The sequence below is a fragment of the Scardinius erythrophthalmus genome, assembly GCF_964197995.2.
Source record: "Scardinius erythrophthalmus genome assembly, chromosome: 19".
NCBI classification, from domain to species: domain Eukaryota; kingdom Metazoa; phylum Chordata; class Actinopteri; order Cypriniformes; family Leuciscidae; genus Scardinius; species Scardinius erythrophthalmus.
In genome coordinates, this window is record NC_138239.1 from 26,530,720 (window position 1) to 26,543,853 (window position 13,134).

The 13,134-nt window shown below is 37.4% G+C and overlaps 1 protein-coding gene across 1 annotated transcript in view; it reads right to left on the reverse strand.

Moving 5' to 3' along the window:
- Positions 1–1,743: 1,743 nt before the first annotated feature.
- sec23a (Sec23 homolog A, coat complex II component) overlaps positions 1,744–13,134 on the reverse strand; it is a 33,245-nt gene continuing 21,854 nt past the window's right edge. Inside the window, exons 13-20 of the mRNA XM_081347725.1 lie at positions 12,991–13,097; positions 12,258–12,411; positions 12,076–12,153; positions 11,830–11,991; positions 8,799–8,885; positions 7,250–7,405; positions 3,154–3,219; positions 1,744–2,999 (exon numbers count right to left, since the gene is read on the reverse strand). Coding sequence (XP_081203851.1) covers positions 2,910–2,999; positions 3,154–3,219; positions 7,250–7,405; positions 8,799–8,885; positions 11,830–11,991; positions 12,076–12,153; positions 12,258–12,411; positions 12,991–13,097 — 900 coding nt within the window. The 3' untranslated portion in view covers positions 1,744–2,909. The remainder of the gene's footprint in view (positions 3,000–3,153; positions 3,220–7,249; positions 7,406–8,798; positions 8,886–11,829; positions 11,992–12,075; positions 12,154–12,257; positions 12,412–12,990; positions 13,098–13,134) is intronic.

The window sequence follows — 13,134 nt, forward strand, 5'->3', positions numbered from 1 at the left end:
TCGAGAATTTCAATCAGCAAGACATACCTTCATTATGTGTAATGAGTAAATTTCCACCCATCTGTGAGAGGCCAGTATGTGTGGGTTAATTAGCTGGATCTATCATGCCTAATGAATTGGAAAAGTGAAACACATTGACCTAAAATCTGTAGCACTGAATTTCTTCCAGTGAGCAATTGAGATTTTATCATCAAATTAAAATGAAAAATTAAAGCGCATATTTTGTACCAAAATGCAGCAGATCTCTGTCAATAATTAATGGAGCATTTCTGGCAGGAGATAAGATAATTCTCAAGACAACGGGTTTAACAACACTCCAGATGTGGTTTTGGTAGAGACATGTCTTAATTTGTCTTAACAAGCGTGAGAATTCATAATTTTCTGCCCCTTGGCAATGATCTAAGTAAAAGATTGTTATCTAAGATCAAGTCGGTCAAATCTATGAGACTGTCATGGAATCATAGCAATAAAGTTTGGGAATATTGTCTGTGGCAATATGATGTGTTTCTACTCTCAGTGTCTACAACCTGCTTGCATTCTGCACCGCAGTGCTTATAAAATGCATCAGGACACCAACCATGATTTGGGTTTTTATTGCTACAAAATGACTATTTTCCATGGAGAGACAGGGAGCTCTCAAATACAGACTAATTTGTATGTACAATTGCAATAAACGACCACAAAGTCACGGTATCCAACTACTCTCTTCTCCAAATCATCAAGTAAAGCATGTTCTTCAGACACATTTCTTTAGCATTTGTTATGCAACTTTGGAATGAATTGACAGAGAGGTAAATATAACAAAACGTAAGAAAATAATATAGGAGGCTACAGGAGGAATTTAAAATTGTAGTAACAGACTTTCACAACCATTGAGCTGAAATCAGTGTGAAAAGAGTTTCAGAATGCATTATAGGATCAGAATATAGATGACATTACATTGTGCTCAGGGGGTGAAACTAATATCCTTTTCATACCGGCCTAATGCAGGTAAATTGATTAATTTAATAAGCATGAAAATCTAGGCATGCCTATTTGACAGGACAATCCATATAAGTATGCATAGGGAGACTGATGAGAAACCTTAACTGGGAATAGCATGATGAGTTCTGAAATAATGAACACAGAAGGCATGAATCAGTAATCGTCTTTCCATAAAAATTTGGATCAACTGCTGTGAGAGATTAATCATTTACATACGTCATTTAAAAGAACTTTTGACTTCTCCAATAATTGCAGTTGAACCAATGCTCTCTTAGTTAATTGCTGCTCCCATGTGGTCATCAGTGAAAACAACCACACAAATGCTGTCAGTGGGCAAGTAATTTTTCTTTAAAGCAAATCTCTGAGTCTTTGTGTTGGATGTAGACCGTGCTATCATATTTGATGATGGTGTAATGCAATTAATTATTTTGCACACCAACACAAACTCTTGTGGAACATGCAATAGTTGCGCTCTGTTAAAGGAATATTTCACCCTCATGTCAATCAAAGCCTCCTGTATGGTAAAGACAAACTCAGAGATGACACAAAACCTCATTGTTCCACAGATGCAAGAAAGTCATGCAGCCTGGAATGACATGAGGGTGAGAAAATGACGACAGTGTTTAACTATTCTTTCATTGAAAATAGAGACACACACATAGGCTTCCGTGTCCTTTGAGACTCATTGAAAGGCAAGAGTGACAAAGAAAGAATAGTTTTCAGTTTTCAAAATTCAAAATTTGAACAATGCAGACCAGCTGGGATCATGAAGCTGGTTTTATTAGAAACAAAACATACAATACTGGCTCATAAATATCAGAGCGACAGACAGAAAGGCAGCTTACAAATTCCGCAAGTCTGTGTTTGGAACGGGCCACTCAACCTTGTGGTGAAACACAAACCATCAACAGCAACGAGATGAGAAACGCGCACAGGTTCTAAAAATAAGCCATTGTTCTGCGCTGTTGGCTAGAGGCGGCGTTCGAGCGCTCATGCTTAATTGGCTACATTGGCACAGCTTTCACCTTCCATGACTGGGAAAACAAAAGTATCTGCAGCAGGTATGCTAAAAAGAACTAGTTTCCTCCCTCCGTTCAACATGAGGTCTCACCACAGAGCTTCATACATGTAAACATTAGATTTGAAGCAACAGTTCAGTCAAAAAAAAAGTATGTTCCATCATTATTTAATCACCCTGATGTTGTTCCAAACCCGTATGCTGTTATTTTTTTCCATTAAACACAAAGTAATAATTTTTAAAGAATTGTTGTCGTTTTTGCCACAAGAAAAAAAGCACAATAAAAATAATCGATATGACTCATTCCAGGTTTTCTGAAGCCGTACGATAGCTTTGTAGAGGGAACAGACCAAAGTCATTATTCAGATATTTCATGTCTAGCGCATGTGTACATTCAAAAATGGTGCAAAAAAGCCATCAACCAAAAACGGCAGTGTTTTTTGTTTGTGTAGTAAGCAACACGCCATTTTTGAATTTTGGAGGAAAATACCAGACCGTGAATTTAAGGGAGATGCTGACTAGACAACTAGAAAGTTATCATATGGCTTCAAAAGACTAACAATTCTTTTAAAAATTTCAGTTTGTGTCCAAGGACAAAAAAAAGGCAGGGTTTGGAATGGAATGAGTGAGTAAAGAATGACTGAAATGTCTTTTTTATGTAAACTATTTCTTAAACCATGTAGCCACATCACTCAAGTAGCTAAATTCATTCTGATTAAAACAGAAACATATATCTTGTCCTGATGTATACTCAACATGTAGTGTTATGAGGATGCGGTGTTTGCAAAGTTTGCAAAAGGTCTGGGCTCCATATTTGCATTAAATAAATGGAAAAAACTGAGGGCAGTGCCAATGTAATCCTGCTGGCTGTGTGTTACTGACAAAAAAGATTGACGATTGAAGGCTCTTATGCAGCGCTGGAAACTGCCAGCTTTTTCAGATGATCCATAAACACCTGAAGACTCACGTCGTCTGTCAGAATGGGTGCGCCAGACTCCTACACAAACACAGGAAGTGTGATTCAATCAGCGGCGGTGAATATTAGAAAAAAAAAGACGTTCACATTGTTGTATAACAACAGCTTACAGTAGACTAATCAATATTCCTCTCAAAGGAAATGTTCTTGTGTTGGTAAAATATACAGCACTCACCTGACCCCATGCATACATGTTGTTGTGAGTCTGAGAAGGATTCACTTTGGAGAGAAGGAAACGAGCCTGGAGGCAAAGAAAAATAAATAAATCGTGGTAAATTTCCAGACCCTAAAAACAGTGTATTAATATGCAAAACAGTTGATGACCCATTACAGTCATTTATTCACAAGCAGCATTTAAAAATCCTAGAGGGCGAGTTTCTCAAGTGTAGAAATTGACTGAAGAGCTGTCAGAAAAACTGTTTTCAAAGTAGCACCTTCCATTTGAGCCGTCATTTATCAAGGCTTGAGAAAATGGAGGTGGTTTTGTAAAGCAATTTATAAATATTTGCATTGACTAATCCAAAATTACTGTATTCAAACAACTGTCGTTTGCTATTAAACAACATGGCTCATTCAAACCAAATCCATTATTTAAAAGAATTGATAGATCATGCTGTAAAAATCGGTTGTAAAATAGCCGGTAGGCCTACACACACACACATTCTTGTACATCTATCTTTAGGAGGACATTCATTGGCTCAATGCAATCTCTAGCCGCTTACCCTAACCTTACCCATCACAACTAATTGCCTAACCCGAACCCTTACCCTAAACCTACCCTTAACCTAATTATAACCTTATCCCTAAAACCATGTCTTGACCCTCAAACAGGCCTTTAAAGGGGTCTCAGAAAGTGAGGACCGGCCAAAATGTCCTCACTTTACTCTCTTTGTCCTCACTCCAATGGTCTAAAACTCAAACTGGTCCTTACAAAGATAGTTGTACAAGTACACGCACACACACACACACACACACATTGGGTTTTCATGTGTGACCAAACATCAGCTGAATTCCATATTCAAGAGCCAAGTGCACTTAAATGTTGGCTGCAACACAGAGAATGATCTTTGCTTTTTTTATGCTGCTTGGCAACCATAAACCTCCATCAGGCTAATGAACTATACTACTTGGCAGAAGAACTGCTTGTTTGTTTGGGTTTTCTCATTATAATGAATCAATTCAACTGTTTATTGAAAATGGGCATCTTTTATATTACAACTGTTCCTACCATTCCATTTAAAAAAGCAATAATCCACCATGGTACTGTGATTTTTAGCACAATTAAGAGGGTTCTGCTCCAAAACTTAGTGACCTGCCCACCTAGACAGCAATTTAAGGCATCATTTGTGTGCTCCCAATATGAAGGCTATGTAAAAAAATTAGGCAGAAGAGGGAAAACCAAAAATGCACTGGGGCAAGATGAGCAACAATGTTGGTTACACTTTATTATTGTCCACTTTAGACATTCTATTAACTATAAGTAACTTTGCAAATTCATGTCAACAAACTCTCACTAGAGAATTAGTAGACTGTTAGGTTAGGGTTTGGGTTCGGGTTATTTCATCTATTAACAGCTCTATTACAAATATATTTGATTAAATCCCTAATAGTATTGACAATCCAATTCAATGAATCTTTTATCTATTTTACCAGAAACTGTGCTTATAAGATTATCGCTTGGCAACATGCTAATATCAGATTGATTGAAATCAACTCGAGTGCAGAGTTGCTGCCAAGTACAAGTATCTGTAATCAGTCACTTTTTAAGCTTCATTTCTGTTAGAAGGCACCTTACAAGGCAGCTGTCCATGTAGATTTTATGAACAAATCTCATATTACACAACAGCTTGTGGCTTATTGCTTTATTTAATTAAGATCATAAAGGTCTGTGAATATTAAAGGGTTATTCACCCAAAATGAAAATTCTGTCATTTACTCACCTTAATGTTGTTCCAAACCCTGAAGACTTTTGTTCATCATCAGAGCACAAATTAATATATTTTTAATGAATTCTGAAAGATTTTTGTCGCTTCATTGAAAGTGTGTTCAAACAAACCTCTGACGCTTCAAAACGTTCATAAAGGCAATGTAAAATAAATCCATATGAATCAAGCAATTTAATACAACTCTTCGAAAGAGACATGATTACATTATACGATGAACAGATTGAATTCAGGCTTTTATTCACATATAAACATTGATCAGAGAACATAAACAGAAGCTCAACTGTACTTGCTTAATGCGCGAGAACAAACCTCATTGATTCTTGTGGAAGCTCAAAAGGTGTGGGTGTGACGCACGAGAATGAACCTCATTGGTTCTTGCAAGTAAGCATGCTTGAGTGCGTTTACCAAAATTGAATGCTGTAAAAAATGTTGCTGATCAAAAATGGCTAAATTAAATATGTCGATCATATAATTTGTGTCTCTATTGAAGATTTGGATTAAACCCCTCAATTCATATGGATTTATTTTACGATCATTTTGAAGAGTAAAAGTTTTGGGTCAATAGACTTTCAAAGGAGAAACAAATCTATGAAAAAAAAATGTGTTCATTTGTGTTCTGAAGTTGAATAAAAGTCTTAAGGGTTTGGAACAACAGGAGGGTGAGTAAATGATGACAAAATTTTCAACTATTTTAACAGAGCATGTGAGCAGAGCGGAGAGCGCCTTTCTGAAGATTCTGCTCCGCTCGCTCAGGGCCGCTCACGCAACCTAGAATGCTCTGTGATATGCTGGTTCCAATATATGTGAAATAAGCAATAGGTCTAAGGTTATGGAGTTCAAAAATTGTTTAATGAAGTTGTGAACCTTATGCATAAATGCACAGTAAACTTCAAAGTTAAGAACGAAGAGGGAGAAGAAATCGAAAGGGAGTGTGGAGAAACTGATTTAGCAAAAGATTCATTTAGTGATCTACTAACAGCGAAGTCCTGTTTTGCTTTTTTGCTTATGGGTAAAAAGACGTTTAAAATAAAAATAACAGCGGTGAGAAATCACCTGATCATAGTGATGTGGATATGTTTGCACTTGCTCTTCAATTTGGCACTATCCAGTCAAGTCACATCACTTTATTTATGGTCTACTACTTTGTCGCCATCTCTGTTCGAAATCTGCAATTGCAGTTATTCGCGGAATTATCACAGCGCGGATGAATCCATAGTTTTGAGGAGAATGTGCAGCTGTCAATCTGGATACTGGATAATGGATACTGCCATTCGCAATTACAGATTCTACTTTTTGGAAGTATGACCAACATAAGAATTTTCACCGGAAAATGTCGTCTGAACAAGTAAGTAACTTTTGTTCTGACCAACTATAAGGGGGGAAAAGCATTGCAGTAAATCGCGCTGATTAAATCTAACGATCGCTTATCAAATCACGTCAAACCGTGCAAATTATACTTTGCTCTCAAATCAGCATTGCGTGACTACATTTAATGCCATTCCGATTATTTGTCCTTGTTTTCGCATGGGCCAGTTGCAGTCTCTTTTTTTAGTCTTTTTTTAAAAGTCTTTCGCGTTTAACAATGGGTGAATCTCCAGTTATCACTGGTGATTGTCGTTTGAACCTTTCTGGTCCGCCATAAAATTGCTAAGTTTAATTATATCAAGTGCTGCGAGAAAAGGCAATAACTCTCCACCTCCAACATCCTCACACTCAACATAGCCTACTAGCCGAGACACCTTCTTTATGTTTACAGATGTGATGTAATGACGCAATAACATGCTCGAATTTCCGGCGGAAATCCACCAGTACCACTGGAATTAAAACCGTTGTTTCAAGCTTACCATTTTGAATCGAGCTAAGGCAAGCAGAGAGTTTTGAACACTGGCTGGTTATGTACTTGCTCAAAAATTTCTTTTGAATAATTTTTAACCCCAAAAAGCTACGGACTGCAGCTTTAATAAAATATTGCTTTAAAGCCACAAATATCATAACTGTTATCTATAGGCCTACATAATTGAGAAATTTACCGGTGAGAGTGAGCGGTACACGAGTGGAGCGTTTGCTTGGGCCGTGAGCGATTGAGTGGAGCACACTGTCATAGAGCGAAATATTGAGAGGAGAGTCACAACGCTCCAGTTCGCTCACATGCTCTGCCCTTGAATGACCTTTCATTTTGAATTATGAAAATTAATGACCTTTAATATTACTTTTCAACTAAACTCTCATATAATTTTAGACTAAATCAGTGTAACCCGTTGAGTATGCAGTATGAGTGCCTCATAAATATCCAGGAAAGAAACTATGTCATCACATCGCCTGTACCTGACTGCCGCCATGCTCTGTGTCGATGTAGCGTGGCATGGGGAAACGAGTGTGTAGAAGCTCTTGGGCATCATCCACGGGAGCCTGGAGCAGGTGGCGGAAGTTCTCATACTCGGGCATGTCCTGGTACCCGGCTTTACGCCACTGAGACACCGTCTACATGAGGGAAAACATATCTGTCAGAAGTCATACTATAATATGATCAATCTGAAAATGTATTTACTACTGCTAATAAAAGGATTTTTTGAGCTGTGACTATGGGAACATCTCACTTCATTTTTATTTTTTTATTTGTATATTTCACTTCATTACCCGTACTTCAGCGAGACACCTACAAGCTTTCACCAGAAAATGTCTGTCTGCTGCAACACAGCCAAGTTTAAAATTGTTTCAGTGCAAAACTGGCTCTGATTTCATGAGCTCAGATTATTGAACAGCTCCGAGACCGAGACCAAGAAAACAGACTGCATTCTTAATTATTGAACACATGAAAAAGACTTGGCGTTAAACCAACATCTACTCAGTCACAGGGAAAAATATACCACAGTGCAATTGGAAGGCAGAATATGTGCTGTGATATACAGTAACACCTTATTTTGACATTCTAAAAACTATAAGTAACTTTGCAACCACATGTCAACTAGCAGTCAGAGTATTAGTAGACAGTCCGCTTAATATCTTACCATCATTCTGATGCTACCCAAAAGACATTCTACTGACTATGATTAACTTCGCAAGCTGTGTTGGGGAAAGTTACTTTGAAAAGTAATGCATTACTCCATTAAAAAGTAGCTAATTTCGTTACTTAGTTACTTATTAAGAAAAGTATGTTGAAATAATAAGCCTCAGACTAAAGGAAGTGCAAATGTATGCGTGTACAGTAGAGGGCGCAGCTCAAACAAAACTTTCAACTTTCAAATCACCAAATTAAAACTTTTTTTTCACCAAAAAAAAGGTCATTTTTAGTAGTCAATATAAAGTACATTGGTCAACAATGAAAGATATTTGTTTAAAGATATTGTATAAAGATATTTGTTTTATTTAACATTTAATTATTGGAGGTTTGCATAGTCTGATTTTGCATTTGACTGATTTTTTGTGTGCAAGTGAGATGAGTAAATGCATGCTCAAATTTAGTCTAGAACTACAATAACCATCATGTTCACACACAATGCCTCTGCACTTACGATTTTTCTCAACATTGGGACGAGAGCTGTCAGTCAATAAATAGGAAAACAAAGTAACTTGCGTTACTTATTTGAAAAAGTATATTATAGTAAATAATAATATATAAAGTATATAGATATTTTGTTGTAAATTTTAAAAGTAATGCGTTACTTTACTAGTTACTTTAAAAAGTAATCTGATTAAGTAACTCAAGTTACTTGCAATGCGTTTCCCCACAACACTGTTCGCAAGTACGTCATTCTACTAATTCTACTAACCCTAACCTAAAAGTCTATAAATATTCTAATGAAGGCTATTTGACATGTAGCTTCAAAGTTACTTATAGTTAGACTGTCTAAAGTGGACCCTTTTTACACCGTACCTCTCCGTGGTAAATCAGAATCTGGAAGAAGGTGTCCATGAGGAGGATGCGGTCAGGCAAGATACTGCTGCTGTCCAGCAACACGGGCTACAACAACAAGAAACAAAGCCTGTTATTGGACTGTCATTGTCAATTAGATGCTTTGATAAACATCTTTCCTGAAACTTCCCCCCTTCTGTTCGCTGTGTCAAGGGAAAAACAGTAAGTGACATAAAGCCCTCCATTAAAAGCAGATTAGAAAACGCGCGTCAGTTTGAGTTGCTCGTTTTATCATCACCCTGATGTTGTTTAACTCACTCAGTACTTCTAAAGAACAAGCACTACAGACCATCAGATCATTATGTAGACTTCAAACAACCCATTTATACAACACTTGCCTGCTTGCTTGCTTGCTTGCTTTCTACCTCACAATAATTGTGTTAAAATGCATGCAAACTTCAGGCTCCTGGGTCAGATGGGTGAACCGCTAATATTTGATGTAACGGGTGGAATTAATGTTTGTTGTCATTTGCGTTGCGGGTCGGGAATCAATAGGCAAAGGCGGACTGCGGGTCAAATAGCCAAGACTATTTCGACTCAGTTCAGTAACCACTGATAGGCTGCTGCTTTCAAACAGTTCCGTGCTTGTTTGTTTTCAAGCTCTGTAGTCTAAAGACTGTCAAAGGTTTGTAATTACATCATAGTTTGCAGCCTTGAACATTGCGGCCAATCGCTCTGCAACTGAAGTGATTGACAGCTTCAGGCATTATAAAGGGAGTGCTCTTTGCTCGCTTTCTGTACATAATCTATTCAAACATTTTTTTTAAAAAATGTCATGGTGCTAAAAGGACCAATGTCCACATACATACTGCAGAGTTTCAGGAGACAACCGCATTTACCCATCTCTTTCGTGAGCACTTACCCTCATTAAAAAAAAATATATATATTCTTTCCTTGTCCTTTAATCCTCGCTTATCGGGCTTATGCTACTGTGAACAATGCCTGAACTTCGTATTTTGAGCACTTCTTGCGTTGTTTTTGCCTCTTCATGATGACTTGCTTGATTTAGTCCTAATTTGTAAGTCGCTTTGGACAAAAGCGTCTGCTAAATGACTAAATGTAAATTTAAATGTAGAGTGAATCCGCTAAAATATCCTTGATGTTATATGACAGTAAAGGCTTATATTTGGCAATATGTTCTTTTAATTTATGGAGACTTCTAAGCGTCTGTATATCCTATGGTGCGATTTAGCACAGTCCACTAATTAAACAGAACACATTTTAATCTTTTGTGTCAGGGGACATCTAGTGCAGAACAATCATCATGACACTGCACTTCAGAATCAATGTGAGTCATGACTCATGACACGTGATTTAGCTCATTGAATTAATACCAGGGCTGCCAACCCTCACGCATTCACCGTGAGACTCGGGCAATTGAGACTTTTCACACGCCACACATCCATTTTCTCACGCAGAGAATTCGCGAAGCAAAGAGGACAAGGAGACCAACAGACAAGACTACTTGTTACTAATGATATTTTTTTTAAAAATCTCGAAACAAAATTGAATTACGAAATTCAAAGAACACCATTTTGGCGCTTGTAAATGTGACGTGGCAGATCCCAAGCGGCACGTGAACCGATCATCTCTACTAGCTAGTAAATAAACACGAATGAACAATGTTGAAAGAGGCCGTACAACTTACCGAAATGTATATTCCTCATACATAATATCGATCAATCAGTGTTTTTCAACCGCGGAAAGAGGTCAATAAAACAGCTGGAGAACAATTGTCTCAAATAACATTTACCTCAGGAAAGCCATTTAATGACCATAATATATAGCACATTAGTTGGCTAGAAAAAAGAGCTATAGAGAGTATTATGCTAAATATGTGTACTATATTACATATTTATTATACTTTTACTTATATCATTAAATAAAGTTTTTATTATAATAAAAAACAAGTTATTTTTAACCTTAAATAATACTACCAGCTGAAACCAGTATTACCCTCTTACTGAAATAGTTCTGCTTATCAGCTGTGGGCCACTATTACCTACAATTGTGTCGATTAATGCAGATTATCATTACTCCCAAGTAATTAGAACGACAGACAAAGGATGGATCAAGATTTTGGTTTACAAACCGTAATGTTTTATCAGTCATTCACGTTTGTGCTCGGCTAACGTTTGTACCATTATTGTTTGGGTAAGTGTTAACCATTTAGCTGTAGCCTGGTTCGCTAGCATAAGTGTAAAACAAAACATTCTTTCTCTGAGTCTTTATTATTAGAACAGAGTGGAGCACTATCAGTTTTATAGTAAGATGTAAAGACGCGAGCACTGTCCACGGAAGTCCTCACTTACTTGCTCAAGTATTCTCTCTGTAAACACCACTAGCAATGTCAAAATGTGATTTATGCCATTGTTCTTCGTTCATAGTTATGACAAAAAATGTACACCTATGGCCTAAAATTTTGAAGCCAAACTTTATACAATGTTTTATGAAATGTTTTTATTTACTTTAATTTTGGTTTTGAATTGATTTATATTGCCTTTGGTCAATATATAGTATAAAATAGATTGTAAATCACAACAGACTGGGCCATCTGACCAATCACAGCACAGTAGGCTACTCACCAATCAGTAGGCTAAGGGAAAGGTGGGGTTTAGAGAGACTGAATCTTCAAACTGCTTCGAACGAATCATTTTGAAAATCTTTGAGAAATTAGGTGAATTTAAACGCATATGAGAAAATTTAAGTGTTTTTTGACCTTGGATGCATGTAAACCTGTTGTAGGAGACCTCCTATACAAAATTAGGAACCTTTAAAATAGCATAATAGGGGCAATTTAAATATAGACATGGCTAAAGAATAAAATATTTTATATATATATTGATTTCAACCAATTTGGGGAAAATTAAAAGCGTGCAAGTGCATGAATTTCCCCCAGGGAACATAGTATCTACCGTTTATGAAGTCCCTCATTGGTCACCTGAATCATGCAAATTTTACATGTCCAATGGGAGAAATTATGCATTTTTACCTCTGGTGGCCCGTTGAATGAGTATGCATACAGGATGGGCTGTATCATTATCAGAGACTGGGTCAGATCCTGCCTCATAAACTGGTGTCTATAATAGGTGCTTTCATCAGGACTGTTGTTGAACACTTGCAGAAATGGAGACCTCCTCAGATGGAACATAAACTGCCAAAGACAAAGTCAAGATCTCATTTTCGCTTTGCTGTTAAGTTCAGTGCTGTCATAGAGTGCTAGACAGGCGGTAAGTACCTGAGGATACAACGAAAAAGTCTCGGAGAAACGGAATGAGTTGGGATCGTCTTTATGATAATCTCCAAATTTCTGGCACTGCAAATTAAAGAAAATAATTAGAATTATTGTGCATCCCTAATACTAAAAGACTGATACCAAGAAATATGATGCTAGTCCCATCTGAAAGAAGAAAGACTCACCAAGCGGATGAGTTGTCGGTCCAGCCAGCGTAGAACATCTGGACCCTCCTCCGTCTCGGCTCTGTAGACGGCCAGGCGGGCCATGAGGATGGCGGCGGCCTCCTGGTCAAAAGATGCAGCGATGCTCTGGATCTGAGTCTGAGCATCAGCCCAGCTGAAGAGGAGGATGAGGAGAACACGTTATAGCACAGTGACCTTCTAACACAAGCTTGTACATCAGTCTGACTAACACTGATTCATCCTCAATGTCTGATATTAAAAAAACAAACACAAGAGGTATATTAAAAAAGCAGCAGAATACTCAAAGAAATCCGGAAGGTTCTTTCAGGCACTTAAAGCCTTCTTAGTATGTTTGAAAGCCCGACTCTTTCGCGGTGTATCGATTCTGACAAACATATGCAACGTTCTAAAAGGGGAATATTTTGATTTCTTTTTCACATTGTCATGGAAACTGGACATGGTCATTGAGGATAACACATGGATGATTTTTTTAGTCCCATCTTTGATGAATAGAAATTTCAAAAGAACAGCATTTATTTGAAATAGAAATAATCTGTGATATTACTAATGTATTTACTGTCACTTTCACAGTTTAATGCATCTTTGCTGAAAAAAGAAATAATTTCCTTTAAAAAAACAACAACAACAACAACAACATCTTACTAGCCCCTACTTTTGAAATGGAAATGAATGTAGCAATCACTGATGGTTAATATGAGGACAAACGACTTACTTCCTTGCAATTGTGGTCACTCTGATGCGCCTCTGTCCGCTGGAATGCTGATACTGTGTTACGAACTGTATGGCTCCACGTCCACCCTGCGGGATAGGAGCGTTGTGCTGAGGGGGGGAAAAGATAAAGAATGAAGACAGCCTA